This window comes from Artemia franciscana, chromosome 9, assembly GCF_032884065.1.
Source record: "Artemia franciscana chromosome 9, ASM3288406v1, whole genome shotgun sequence".
NCBI classification, from domain to species: domain Eukaryota; kingdom Metazoa; phylum Arthropoda; class Branchiopoda; order Anostraca; family Artemiidae; genus Artemia; species Artemia franciscana.
The window spans coordinates 18206197-18221069 of record NC_088871.1 but is presented as its reverse complement, the minus strand read 5'-3'; the positions used below and the strand labels follow the sequence as shown (position 1 = coordinate 18221069).

At 35.1% G+C, this 14873-nt stretch overlaps 1 protein-coding gene across 1 annotated transcript in view; it reads right to left on the bottom strand.

The window, feature by feature from the left end:
* The window catches only part of LOC136031085 (protein Son-like), a 65974-nt gene that overhangs the window by 8996 nt on the left and 42105 nt on the right, over positions 1 to 14873 (bottom strand). The window contains exons 8-10 of the mRNA XM_065710357.1: positions 11875 to 11980; positions 8746 to 8918; positions 3551 to 3673 (exon numbers count right to left, since the gene is read on the bottom strand). Of these exons, the coding sequence (XP_065566429.1) occupies positions 3551 to 3673; positions 8746 to 8918; positions 11875 to 11980 (402 nt within the window). The remainder of the gene's footprint in view (positions 1 to 3550; positions 3674 to 8745; positions 8919 to 11874; positions 11981 to 14873) is intronic.

The window sequence follows — 14873 nt, the reverse complement described above, 5'->3', positions numbered from 1 at the left end:
TTATCTTAGCAATTTGTGCTATTATTTGGTATCACTGGTTCATCGTTATATCTATCGTTTCATGTTTTATTACCAGTCTTTAAATTTCATTGAAAAACTTTTTTTTACTTTAAGTTTTTCGGTTATTTAATGCACTTCTTATGACAATTGTATCACAATTAATGACAATTGTATACTAATATAATTCCTGTAAGAAAACAAGGAAATAAAAGCACTATTAACTATAACGACTTAAGAGCAAAAAGAAGTGCCTAATAAATACTATTGCAAGATTTTGACTCATTATCTTACTGTAAACAATCTTAATCTGAACACAATTGGAAAACCCAAGCAGTTCAATAAAGTCAGCGCTGAAATTTTTACAAATATTTCAAACTTACTTGCTTACCTAGGTCCCAGCCATTGTCACGAGATGTGTTGGAGCCACTACTCCTGCCAATTCATACACAGAGACTCACTACCTATTCCTTTCTCGGACACTACGTGAAAACTGAACCATTTTGACATTGTCAAAGTTTTTTGTCCAACGACTTCGTTTCCTGTCCCGTGGAGGAAGGCCAGGGAAAGATTCTTCAAGGGTGATTTTGAGGAGAGGGTTTGACTCCATTCGATTTAAATGGCCAAACCAGCACAGTTGTCAGTTCTTCAATGTGTTGAGATTGGGTTCAGTGGACTGGAGCCTTCCGCGTACTTTAGTATTCGTGATATTGTGAGTGGGGTTGATTTGCGCAATGCAAGAAAAGCATCTCATCTCGAACACTAGTAGTTTTCTTACGTCTTTAGTTATTAGAGTCCAAGCTTCGCATCTATACATGGGGATGACTAGACCGTGGAGTAGGCATATTTTAAGTTTGTTGGATAAATGGGTATTTTCTATGAGGTTAGCTAGTCTTAGGAAGCTAGGGCTCATGAGTCTAAGTTGTCGTTTTACTTCAGAGCTAAAGTAATTGCCAGGGGAGAGTAGGCTCCCTAAGCACATGGCTTTCAATGGCTCACCGTTCTTGTCGTTTGACAATGATGACAGCGGTGGGTTATCTAGTTCATATCTCATAAGTCACCATAGCTTTGGTATTTCTGGCAATGATCTCCGTCCCAAACGGCTTGGTGTCGCCCTAGAGTCTATCAACTTGTGCCTGCAGTTACTTCGAAGAGTTGGCTAGCTGTGATGATCAGCGAGAACAAGATTGTCTATCAGTACACGTCCTATCTTAGCACCATGTGCCAAAAATATCAGTGACGGAACGGCATTTAGAAAGTTTAAAGAGGTATGGTGATAATAAGCAGCACTGAAGTACTCTTGATGAAGTTGTGGACTATTCTGACAATTGGTCGGTGATATTATTGTTTATTGGTATTTATAAATACCAATAGAACAAAATTGTCATAAGAAAAAATTCTATGAAAATATATTCTGTCATGAAATATGATAATTCAACACGTTTTCTACAAATATCTCATTCTTAAAATTAAGACTGTGCTAAATAGTTAAATAAAATGATAAATTTTCTTCTTCGAAGGACACCTTCACAAACACTATTCACATAAACATAACGCATTCCTCTTGATACTTCCAAACTGACAACTAAGAAAAGAGACGAGACGAGGGGACAAGATTAAAACTGAAAGCGAATTAAAACTTGAATTAAAACTGAATTAAAACTTGTCATTTTTCTTGCAACAGGAGTATACGTTTTTCCGCCTCACCTGGCATCTGAAGTCCAAATGTTACGAGGGGATTTGTATAACCGTGAGACAAGTAAAGCCGAAAACTTGAAAACAATGTCCAAAATCCGAAAGCTCAAAATTTAAAATAAATCCTGCAATGCTTTTGTTTGGTATCATCAGCTAAGTAGGAGATGTAAATCTTTCTCTTTTGTAGATGGCGCTAACAACCCATACGAGTGGGAACTTAGTTAATACAAAGACTGGTGACGTGTCATCAAGCAATTTATATCGAAGCTTAGCTTAATGTATAAAAAAAAGAAAAAAAAGAAAAATCAATATTGCTATTACAACATTATCAAGGTTATTGTTGTTTATAATGCATAAAAAGGGCTAAAGTCTTGATTAGAATAATTTCTTCAAAACCCCTTAAATTTTTGATAAAGATAAGACAAAAACATTATTGCTATTCGGACGCTATTCAGTATCTAACCTGTTAAGATCTATTTATTCTTCTAAAAGGATTAAATCCCTTTTTTGAACAAGTGTTGAAAAACAATTATATTCTGAATTAATTAGAGACCAAATTTATTCGGTAGTAACAAAACATTACCTGAACGCATTCGACCGGCTAGCAACAGCCAAGCGCTCGTCCGTTACCTGCCTTGATGTATATTTGTTCATTTATTAGCCAAGAAAGACGGAAAGATTGAAAACTGTAGTGAATTTTATATGGCAAAAATAAAAAAAATAAAAAATAAAAATTGAAGCTGTTGGAACAGTTGCAGCTGGACTGAAGATCATTAAAGCTGTTTGCCGTGGTTATACTAAAGGCATAAATAAAGCTTTTTGAGGTAGGCGATTTTCAATTTTTGGTCACCCTCCAACCCCTCTTTGCTTTGTATTTAGTGTTGAGGATGGTTAGAAAAAGGAAGAAGGTCAAGCAGGGGGAGGAGGCGAATATATCGACTACTTCAGTTTTGAATGACTCCAGCTCGCCCGATTCAAGAAGAGTAGAAAATATTTCACTGAGGTTGTTAGCTGACAACATTAGCACAGATTTGGCCACGATTCAGTCAAATACTGAAATTCTGTAGGATCTGTCTGGATCAGTTAAGTCCACTGAATCCCGATTATCACACTTTGAGAACCAGTTTCAGGTCTTTTTAATTTTTATTCTGTTTGTGTCTGATATATTGCATAAAGACACCTGAATATTTGATTGGTGTGTTTGAGAGAGGCAGCCTGAATATGAGACAAGGAATTCGTCAACAATAAGAAAACCGATTAAAAGGTCTACAAGGTCTGCATTTTCGATTCGCCATGTTCTTCCTTCTATATGGGAGTCCCTTCCTTACGATATAGTTCAAAAGACTGATAGGCCGACTTTTCGTGAGTTGCTGAGGGACCATCGTTTTGATATTTATGACTTTTTTTTCTTTTTATAGTTAAAGTAGGGAAATAGTATTTAATAGTGTTGTTATATTAGATTAGTATAGTAGAGAGTTTCAAGTGGTGATTTCTTTGCTTTTTTTTTTTTTTTTTTTTTTTTTTTTTTTTTTTTTAGGGAAATCCATTGATGAGTGATTTCTTCTGTGGTCTCAAGAATGGCCCGACAACCCATAAGGCTTTTTGAAAAAAATTTCTCTTCTTTTTTTGTATTGTTTTGTCTGTGTGTGTATATGTTTTTTTTAAATGAGTTCTCTCTCTTAAAACAAGGAAGTTATCCTATTTTTCAGTTATTAAGAAAATGAAACACGCATTTTAATAAAAAAAAAATGTTTAAAATTGCACGTGTTTTTAAAATATTTTGGTACATAGTAAATATCACAGCAATGTTAGTTGAATGATATAACACTTGAGTAGGTAATTAAAAATGTAATCTAACCTGAGCTTCAACATCTTCGAGCTCTTTTTTAGCCACAAAATCATTTGGATTGTCTTGAAACTTTTTCATTGCTGCTATTCTCTTTGCCACAAGTTCCGAAATGGAGGATGCTTGGGTCTGTTCCTAAAATAAAAGAAGAAAAGTGCAATTCGAACTCTTCTTAAATTAAAACCAGAGGTCACATAAGGCAAAGTGAAAAAATTTAGGCCTAAAACAGACTCCTCCTGAGGCCTTTACCCCGTCCCCCTAAGTGGTACTGTGTGCTTCAATAAATAAACTACAGTCACTGCAAAGTGGACATGTTCAGTTGACTCTATTCACAAAATAATAAAATTTTATCATCATTATTCAATTTTTGAAAACGAGTATTATCTTTAGTGTTTTCTAGAATCTGTATCTGCTCCCCCCCCAAAAAAAAAATGAAAATGCACTCAAGACAAACCAGAACTGCAGTAAAGTAGAGATGTTCATTTCTTTAGTGTTTTAAAATGTCTGTGTTTCCAAGCGTCTACAGTAAATATTATTTTTCAACAGATTAGTTTCTTAAAAAAAAAAAAAAAAAAAAAAAAAAAAAAAAAAAAAAAAAAAAAAAAAAAAAAAAAAAAAAAAAAAAAAAAAACAACTGCTTAACAACAAAGCACTATCATTAGCAATTTTCTCCTTCTTCCGTTTAAATAGTAAGCTAAGCAGAGTTGATTGATGGTCCTCTAAGTATTAATTCTGATGAGAAACATATCTATCACTACTAATCGATAAATGAAACTTGATCGTATATCTTATATTTGCTAAAATTGTAATTTGGAATCACACAATCTTAAAAAATAGCATTATCTGCCATCCACCATCGATTTTCAGTAGTAAATGTGCACAATAACAAGGTAGGTATAAAAGAGAAAAATGAAATGAGTAAAGCGAAATTATATAAAGACACGATGTTTTAATAACCGTTACAATTCTTACTTAAAAATAAAAAAATTCCAATAATTGTCAAATAAATTTTCAAACTAAACATGAGTTTGATACCACATTCACCCAAACTGGGGATCAAGTTTGGGCGCGCTTAAATACCAAGCAAAGTAAAGGCTTCAGGCAAAGAAGCTCAGTTTCCAGCTTCTCAATTAACTAATACAACTTATTTCATTAACTTTGACACGTCATGCGTGCAAATTTTTATTGCAAACCTGATAGTATAAGAGAAACATCTGCAAGTAACAACACCGATAAAACAATGATGAAAACTGCCATTTAATAAATAGTATTCTTTTAAACACGGAGATAAAGGCACTTTCACATTTTATTGCCAGTAATGTTAACTTAACCTTCACAATTCCTGTCTGAAGATATCCTGGTAAAGGTATCAAATTTGACTTTGATGATAAAACCATTTTTAATTTTATAATTCATATTAACACTGTATTTTCTGCCAGGCTTCAAAATTTTTATCGATACAGCAACAGCTTTTTATCGATACAGCAACAGCTTTTTATCGATACAGCAACATCTTTTTATCGATACAGCAACAGCTTTTTCTTGCTGGTATGTTTACAAGGGCCAATCAATTTTTTTTCTCTAAAGCTAAAAAGTTCAACTTTCTTTAGGGGGTTAGAGGACAAAAAGAACTGTTTTGAGTTAAGAACCATCTATCAGTAAAATCTAAAAATTCTTAAAGCTTTAAAGTGATCAGCTCCATCCCTCAAATTTTACGTAAAGCTAATCAGTCGATCTCATGGAACTGATAGTTGAGAAGTGCAAATAAACAATGAGCGTATAACATAGGAACGGAATTGAATATGGAATTAAAATCATGACAACATAGGAAAAACAGATAACGCAGGAAAATAAAGTTTTAAGCACAAAATCTCCCTTTCTAACTCGGTTCCTTACCCTGCATTTATTATTACGAAGCATACAAAGTAAAACAACACTATTTAGCAGTCAACTCTATTATTTTCTTTTCATATTAAATCTTCAAAAAAGAATATTCTCGACAATGACAACTTGTAAAGCTGAAAAATATCGAGTTATTCAAGTTGTCATCAGAAAAATGCAGCTAGATCGAAAATATAATATTGTACCCAATTCTTTATTAAAAGCGATATATTAACTATTAAATCCCAAATGAAAAATTTACTTTACAGTGTCCAACCGTTACATGTACATAAGAATTTAGGAGCAGGAAGGGGGCGAGTCTTGGGAGGAGGACAGGTCCTTAGAGCCACATAAAACAGACGGTTCACGTAAAAAAACAATAATAATCTGTGTCAGGAGACGGTATGCAGACGTACCTGATTCACCCTGCAAAGCTGTTATTCAGAAAATATCTAATCTCTGCTATCATATTTTGTAGCAAGTGCTAATCATGGAACATCAAATCGGCCAAAAATATATTTTTTTTTTGCTTTATTGACATCCATGTACAAAGAGGAGGGGTCTTTATCCCTTTCTTTTTCAAAAATCATGCATGACAATGATTTAATTTTGTTTTGTTCTAATATGATTAAATTCAATTCCTAATGACGATTAACTATTGTCCAACATAATAAGTCGTTATCTTTAACATTTTATTCTCTCCTAAACTTTGAAAAGTAAAGACCAAACTTAACGAACGGCAACATTTTTCAAAATCAAAAGAAATTACAGTTTTAATACATTTTGTACATAAAAGCCAGTACATTGGACGAGGCACAGACACAAAATTAACGAGATTGTGTTTTGAAGTTTCAGAAGGAGCTCATAATTCACGGGGTCTCAGTAACAAATTATGACAATAAAATTATGTTCTGAGTCTTGCAAGAAAAATTATACAAATAATCAGAATTCAAAAGGGAGCTCGAAAAATTCCTTTCTTCTTAATATCATGAGTGTTACTCCATTTCAATTGTTTCCAGCGGTTCTTATATATAGGTGCAAACAAGTAAGACACTAAAAAGGAGACCAGGTGATTTTCCGGGGAATGATTCTCCTTTTTTTAATGAATTTTGTTGTTTTTATATTTTACGAAGTCAACCTTTTTCCAGAAAAGAATTCTGTCACCTGTACCAATGTAGAAACATCTATTTTAAGCTATTTGGACATAGAATTTACACAATGATTTCATTTTGAGATGGAGTCCTACTATTAAGCGCTAAGAGCCTTCATATCTTGTTATTAACTTAATACCATATTTTTATCACCAAGAAATGTCACGGGTTTTTAGACTTCGATATGAGTGTATATGGCGATTGCATAAAAAGTAATATAGCTCCTAGCGCGCCATTAATGCCAATAATTTCTTTTAGATATAAAAGTTTTCACAAAAATATCATAGTTAAAATTGAGAAAGGTGCCATGACTACCACAATGGGTAATTGTGGGTGAACGAACATGTTTTCACATGTTCGTTGAGATTTTTTTAAAAGTCTCCATCTTGAACACTATTTAATTTCCGACTGGGATGAAGGCATTATATTTAGATAAAGTTTTGGTGTGCGCAAAAAAGACCAGATCTTTTCCTCTTTAGGTGCCTATTCAGTCCTCATTTGGAATGAACAGACTTCCACTTTGCTGAATCTTTAACCCAAGAGCAGTTTCAAAACAAACAAAAAAAACATTGAAAAGCAACGAGTCAAGGCCAGAAGGAAGTTCTTCCTAGTGCGACCAGTTCTTCCCAATGGCGACAGACCTGTTATTTTTCAAGATTTTCTTCTTTGTTTTGTCACAGTAAACCAGTTCGGCTTTAAATTTTTAAGAACTGCTTTGCAATGACAACTAAAGCGTAGATGTTAGAGTCCAAGGTAGGTTTTTGAAATCACACTGAAAGGAGTTGGCTCTCCCAAAAAAACTAAACAAATTTCGAAAAAATCGTACAAGTTCAGCTTCACCATGCTACGGAGTTTACTTATAAATTCCAAATTTTTGAATGCTTTTAATGCTTTAAAGAAAAGAAGAAAAAAAAGCCATCAATTATTGTTTAAGTGTATATTTTAAACTGCAGATCAATGGTAGATTTAACGCTGCTAGAGCAGCGAATTGTCGCTAACTTGTGAAAATAGTCGTGCTGCCAATTAAAAGTAGACAGTTAGATCCCTCCTGATGTCACAATTATCTCTGTTTTGCTCTCAAAACAGTTCCACTCACAATTTTTGGGCAAAATGAAAATAAAGACGTTATTAAGCTTTCGAACGAATAGCTTTTCTTCGATTTGGCAGTAGTACAAAAAACTGATGCCAGTTTCCAACATATGAGCATGATTTCAATCCATAAGCAATTTCAAACGACAGAACATAATACTAAAACCCTAATTTTCTATTTCATTTAAGTTTCTAATAATTTCTAATATGCTTTTGCCACCCAATCATTCATTCCAATAATTCCAGAACATGCGTCAGTGCATAAACACAACGCATAGTACATCCCAAGTATACGTAAATAAATCTCTGAATGAGTGAAAAAAAAAATGTTCTAGAGTTCCTAATCGTTGATTACATACTTACGCTACGTGTCGAGAAACAGCTTTCACGTTACAAAACGCACCGCACGTACAAATTTTACACCACACGTACAATTTCACACCGTCAAATAAAAAAGGAATTGCAAGACATCACAGAGAATTGCAAAACACTGTAAAAAGAGTACTTTAAAATGCTTGCGCATTTTAAATCTTTCGTACTATATATACAAAATTAGAGAAAAATCATTTTCCTCTTCGTAAATTGGGCATTGAAAAAAAAAAAAAAAAAAAAAATAGACTCCCCAGGAGCTCAAACTGCTGCTGATCCTGAGAGGAAGAGTCAGTTTTTACACTGTAAATTTTTTTCCAGTGGAGGTAGAAGCATCTGTCCCTTGCGAAGTCATATTCAACCTTTACTGATCGCTTCAATCTTTTCTTTTCTGGCCTTTATTTCATTTTGAATCAAAAGTTTTATGTTCCCTTCCAAAGTATCTGCAACCTTGGCATAAATTCGCCCTGTTATTTCTGATTGAGCAAAAAGCTGTTATTTCTTTTAAATGTTTGGCCTATCGCGATATTTAAAAAAAACTGCATGTGCAACTTTCGTTTATCTTAATTTTCTATGTGCTTGTTGTTCTCCACAAAATATTTGGTACTGGGTAAGGACTAAATTATTATCATTATAAGTATACTGCTATAATTTCACTTGGATAATCTTATTACAAAAAAATTTGACGGTTAATTCGTCTGTGGTAGAAGTTCTTACCTGGGTTCTAGGTATTGGAGCAACAGCGTTTGTTTGCTTTGCTTTGGGTTCTTGTTTAATACCCAATTGGTTGGCCACCATTCGATGTCCCACATCTGATATAGTTACTTTTGGCTGGTGCATCACTTTCGGCTCATTTTCTTTTATCACTGGTACCCATTCATCTTCACCAACTATTAAATCAATAAAACATGTCAGTAAAGTAAAAATGTAGCTATAAAAGCTTGGATAGGACAGTAACTAAAGGTGGCAAGTTCCAAATGTGATCCTTCATTCTTTGCAACAAACTACTAGCTGTATTTACTGAGTTATCTCGATTTTATTATTGCTATTCAGTGAATTAGTTAAGCAGTACAGAAAGAGCATGAAACAAGAGCCAAGAGCTCATATGGCACTTTTGACGAGGCCCGAAGAGCCAAGAGCTCACATGGTATGAGCTCTAGCAAAATTCTAAGAATCAATAGATTGATTTAAAAGCAAAAATCGGAGGCTTAATGCAGGCCGGGATTTAAAATAAGAGCTCTGAGTGACGAGGTCCATCTAAATATCAAAATTCTTTAAGATCCGATCACCCACTCGTAAGTTATAAATACCTCATTTTTTCTAATTTTTCCTCTCCCTTCAGCCCCCAAGATGGTCGAATCGGGGAAAACGACTTTATCAAGTTAATTTGTGCAGCTCCCTGACACGCCTACCAATTTTCGTCGTCCTAGCACGTCCAGAAACACCAAACTCGCCAAAGCACTGAACACCACCCCCTAACTCCCCCAAAGAGAGCGGATCTAGCACGGTTACGTCAATCACATATCGACGAGATTTGCTTATTCAACCCACCAAGTTTCATCCCGATTTCTCCACTCCAAGCGTTTTCCAAGATTTCCGGTTTCCCCCTCCAACTCCCCTCAATGTCAACAGACCTGATCGGGATTTAAAATAAGAGCTCTGAGACATGAGTTCCTTCTAAATATTAAATTTCATTAGGATCCAGTCACCCGTTCTTAAGTTAAAAATACCTCAATCTTTCTATTTTTTTCCAAATTAACATCCCCCAGCTCCTCCAAAGAGAGCAGATCCGTTCCGATTATGTCAATCACGTATCTATAACCTGTGATTATTCTTCCCATCAAATTTTATCCCGGTCTCTCCACTCTAAGCGTTTTCTAAGATTTGTTTTCCCCCTTCCAGCCCCCCCCCCATGTCCCCGGATTTGATTCGAATTGAAAATGGAGCATCTGAGATATAGGATCCTTCTATATATCAAGTTTCATTAAGATCCGATCAGCCATAAGATAAAGATACCTCAATTTTCACATTTCCAAGAATTCCGGTTTCCCTCTCACACTTCCCACAATGTCATAAAATCTGGTCGGGATTCAAAATAACAGCTCTAAAGCATGATATACTTCTAAATATCAAATTTCACTAAGATCTGGTCACCTGTTCGTAAGTTACAAATACCTAATTTTTTTCTAATTTTTCCGAATTACTCCCCTCAACTCCACCAAAGAGAGCGGATACGGTCCGGTTATGTTAGTCACGTACCTTGGACATGTTTTTATTCTTCCCAAGTTTCATCCTGATATCTCCGCTTTAAGTGTTTTCCAAGATTTCCTTACCCCCCCTCCCAATGACGCTGGATCCGGTCAGGATTTAAAATAAAAGATCTGAGTTACGAGGTCCTTCTAAATATGAAGTTCCATTAAGATCCGATCACTTCTTCGTAAGTTAAAAATGCTTCATTTTTTGTAATTTTTCAGAATTAACCCCCCCCCCTAATTCCCCAAATAGAGCAGATCCGTTCCGGTTATGTCACTAACGTATATAGGACTTCTGCTTATTTTTTCACCAAGTTTCATCCCTATCCCACCACTCTAAGCGTTTTAGAAGATTTTAGGTTCCCCCTCCCCAACTCCTCCCAATGTCACCGGATCCGGTCCGGTTATGTCACTCACGTATGTTGGACTTGTTTTTATTCTTCCCACCAAGTTTCATCCTAATCTCTCCGCTTTAAGCGTTTTCTATGATTTCCGCCCCCCCCCAATGACGCCGGATCCGGGATTTAAAATAAGAGATCTGAGTTACGAGATCCTTCTAAATATGAAATTTCATTAAGATCCGATCACTCCTTCGTAAGTTAAAAATACCTCATTTTTTCTAATTTTTTAGAATTAGCTTCCCCCCATACTCCCCCAAATACAGCGGATCCCTTCCGGTTAAGTCAGGAAAACAACAATTTCTAGTTTAATCTGGTCTGGTTCCTGGTACGCCTGCCAAATTTCATCGGCGTAGCTTACCTGGAAGTGCCTAAACAAGCTAAATCGGGACCGACAGACCGACCGACCGACAGAATTTGCCATCGCTATATGTCAATTGGTAGATACCATGTGCCATAAAAACCAGCGAATACGCCGAGACTTACAGCCAATGAATTTGTTAGTGTTTTCAGTTCATGAAAAAATTAAAATAAATAAAAAACACACGACAAAATAAACGCTAATTAAAATAAACGACAGTTGCATTTGAATATAAAGCAACTGTGGTTGCGAGGGGGTTTTTCTATTTCAGGTTTTTAAAGGTTTGTCACTTTTACACTACCCGCTGAACTTTCATGTATAATTTGTTGTTCTTCTTCCTGCACTGGGGATGGCCGAGTGAAGGTGTGGGCTGAAATGTTTGCATTTTTTTTTCTTTTTTTTCATCGACTGTTATTTACCTCCTTTCTTTTCACGCCCAGGTTTTTTCATTTTGCTATGCTTTGTCAGTGTGGTTTCAGAAATTATTTACAGCTACAAGCATAAAAATAAAAGAGCACATACTCACTTGTGAAAACCAGAGAAAAATATTTTCGCCCTCCCCCCTCTCCTCCTCCCTTTCTCTCTGAAACAAATTCTTCAAGGCTTCGATTCAATTACCTAAAGGGAAGACTAAACAGGTTGGACGTAACAAAAAAACATATATAATTCATCACAGTTCTAATGAAAATACTGGCTATAATATCAGAAATAATCGCTTAGCTCCAGATGCCTGTTGCACAACATCACACGGTTGGTTGCAGAGCAAAAGATTAGAGATTGGCTGGGAATTACCGATATATGTTATTACATAGGTAGATTAATGATTTAGCGTTACCCTGTTTTCGATGAACTGTCCCACTGGATACAGGAAACTGCTCCTTTAATTTATTTGCAGACTGCTTTATCTCATCAGCATTTCGAACCGGCAGAGTAATTGCATTCTAGAAGAAAATACTAAAACTTAATAAAAGCTTCTAAAGTGGAGAAAAAACAATCTAAATCTGGTAGATGAAATAGTAAAAAAAAAATGTAACAGATAATGTTTACCACAGGGTTTGATCCTAAAGGAAGGATTTATGAGACTCAATTTTAACTTTCCAACACCTACACATTTCAGCCATCAAAACTAATTAATTTTGTCGTCCGAGAATCCATTTTTTTGCTTTTTTCCTTGTCCTCTGATCCATGCTCCCTTCCGCCCAAGGAATGGGTCTATTAGCAACTATGTGTAGCTCATTCTCCAATCCTTGTGTAGGGTTTGTATTCATTTGTATTCAGGGTTGGATCCTAAAGGAAGGATTTATGAGACTCAATTTTATCTTTCAAACACCTACACATTTCAGCAATTAAAACTAATTAATTTTGTCGATTACTGAAAAACTTTTGGTCGCCACTAGACAAAATTCAAATCCCAAATTGCACTAATGAGAATAAGTTAGTATTGACTACATGTGTATATTTAATATCTGCATGGATGAACTTGCTGAATATATCTGAAGTATCTGATGGACTCTCTTAAGCAGTTTATATAACCATACTTGATAAGGAGTCGTTAAACTTGGTAGCAGCTAGGCTTAAATTTTAGCCTCTCAAAAATATTTGGTATACTAACAACAGAACAAAAATATACATTTTCAAAACCTATAGACTCTAAAATTTTAAATCATTATACAAGTCTAGAATTTTGGAACACAAAAAGTCAAAAAGGTTTTTTTACTGAACGTCAAAGCATTTCTATTAATTTTTAATCATTTTTTTCCAATTATTCCTTTTTTAAGCAATAAAGTGAATTTCAAACTGTCACTCGGGGAATGACTGATAGTCGAGATGTTAGTTACTGATTTGAATAATATACATATATACTTTTATTTCCTTGAACATGCAACAAGAGGATTGTTCGCAAGCAAAGAGATAAATATACTATAGCTGAAATATAAACATAAGGTAGCCCCGTTCGGACGGCTATCATGTAAAACTATTAAGTATAAAAAACATTCATATTACTTCATACAAGGGAAAAAGCTTCTAGAAATATACACAATAAAACAAAACCATTTCAAAAAAATGAATCAATGCTAAATCAAACACATAATTTTGTGCTTTTTAAACTATGAGCCACCCTTCGCAACATCAAGCGATTCCTTAATTCTATACGCATTCTTAAAGATGTATTATGAACCCTTAGATGGAATCCAATTACATATTTGGGATGTTTAAATTATGCAGCTTTAATTTGTGAAGAAGAAGGAGCTGATAAGTTTTTAAAATTCGCTACCGGAAAAAAAGGTCCAAAGAGAACCATCGACAGATGGTTCCATCTAACAAATAGGCTATGTCTTTTTTCATACTGCCCTGTAGAAGAATGAGAGAATCAAACATCTTCAGAGTCTTCAGAATCGAACAATTTCTAAGAAAAAATGCTTCCCAAATGGCCGAGAAGAAGAATAATGCCTGAACTCATTGACCCATACATACTGATATAGCCTGCTCTCAAACTCAAAGTACGTCTGGTGTGAGTGAGCTATCAAATGTGGTTGAGAACCTTCGAAAAGATTTGCTGGATAAAATGCCTTCAAGGTTGTTAAGCCTTGATCTTGTCACCGTCATGCCTTGATCCAAGTTTCAAGAAAACGTATATCTCTCCCAAGTCATCATATTCTTTTAGTCTTCATTCTTATAGATTATGAGCGAGTGTTTGATTCAGCTGATAGAAAAGCTTTAGTGAAGCTCCTATCCTTGTTTTACATGCCCGATAAATACATTAAGGTGATCAGTGCTACACATTAAGGTGATCAGTGCTACACACAAGAATAATATTGCTGGGGTCAAAGTTGGAAATAAGGTTAGGATTGAATCAGGGGGTTAGCAGAGCTAGAAAGTTGGGAAAAATAAAAAGATAAGTATGTTAACCAAGATTAAAATATTAGAAGTTGCAGTGATGACAGTGGTCAAGTACGTTTCCTACCCAAGACCGAGGAGGACTTGCTAGATGTTTCGACAGAAAATGACTGCAGATTGTTTTGGGTATCTAACTGACTGATCGTATCCGAAATAGTAAGCTGTGCGGAAAGTTTTTCAATCCCGTTTTCTAGGGCTGTAATGAGAAAAAGGCTGAGATTGCTAGGGCATGTTAAGTTGATAAAGGATAACAACTTTCCAAAGATTATCCTTATGGCCAACCGTGTAGGGCCAAACAAAATGCAGGTCATCCCTGAAGAGGGGCAGAATTTTTTGAGGAAGGCGTAGTAATATGAAGTTTGGAAACCACTGGCGTAAAGAGTGAGGTATTGAGGAAACGTCAAGGAATATACTGGAACTTTAATGACAAGTCCCGATAAGTCCTATCGGGGCTTTAATAATAGACGAAAGTCAGGTATAAAATCATTGAAAAATTTGAAGAAATCCAATCTAAAATTGATGAATGGCTCATAAAGCGGTGAGCAATATATGATGGTAACCGGGCAAAATTAATTATAGCACCCCTTCCCGACTCAAATATCAGCAAAATTAGTGCGCAGTAATTAGTTAGGCGTTTGGTGATTTTGCAAAAATCAGTAATTACAAACGTAAAAAAGTTATTTGGCCAAAGAAGCTTTGTAAAAATAGTTATCAAAAGTCATTAGAATGATGTTGGTTAGAGTCAGCTAGTAGCTATAACACCACATTATTATAGTCATCGTGGTTTCTTCAAATACTTTTGATTCTGCGTTATTAAGACTTGCAGTCAAAAAAGTAGCATTTGCAATGAATGTTATTAATAGCTCATATTAGGGGGAGATGTGGGTGAGAGTGCTTGAGCCATCTAACCAGCAGGCTAACTATGCATTAGACCTT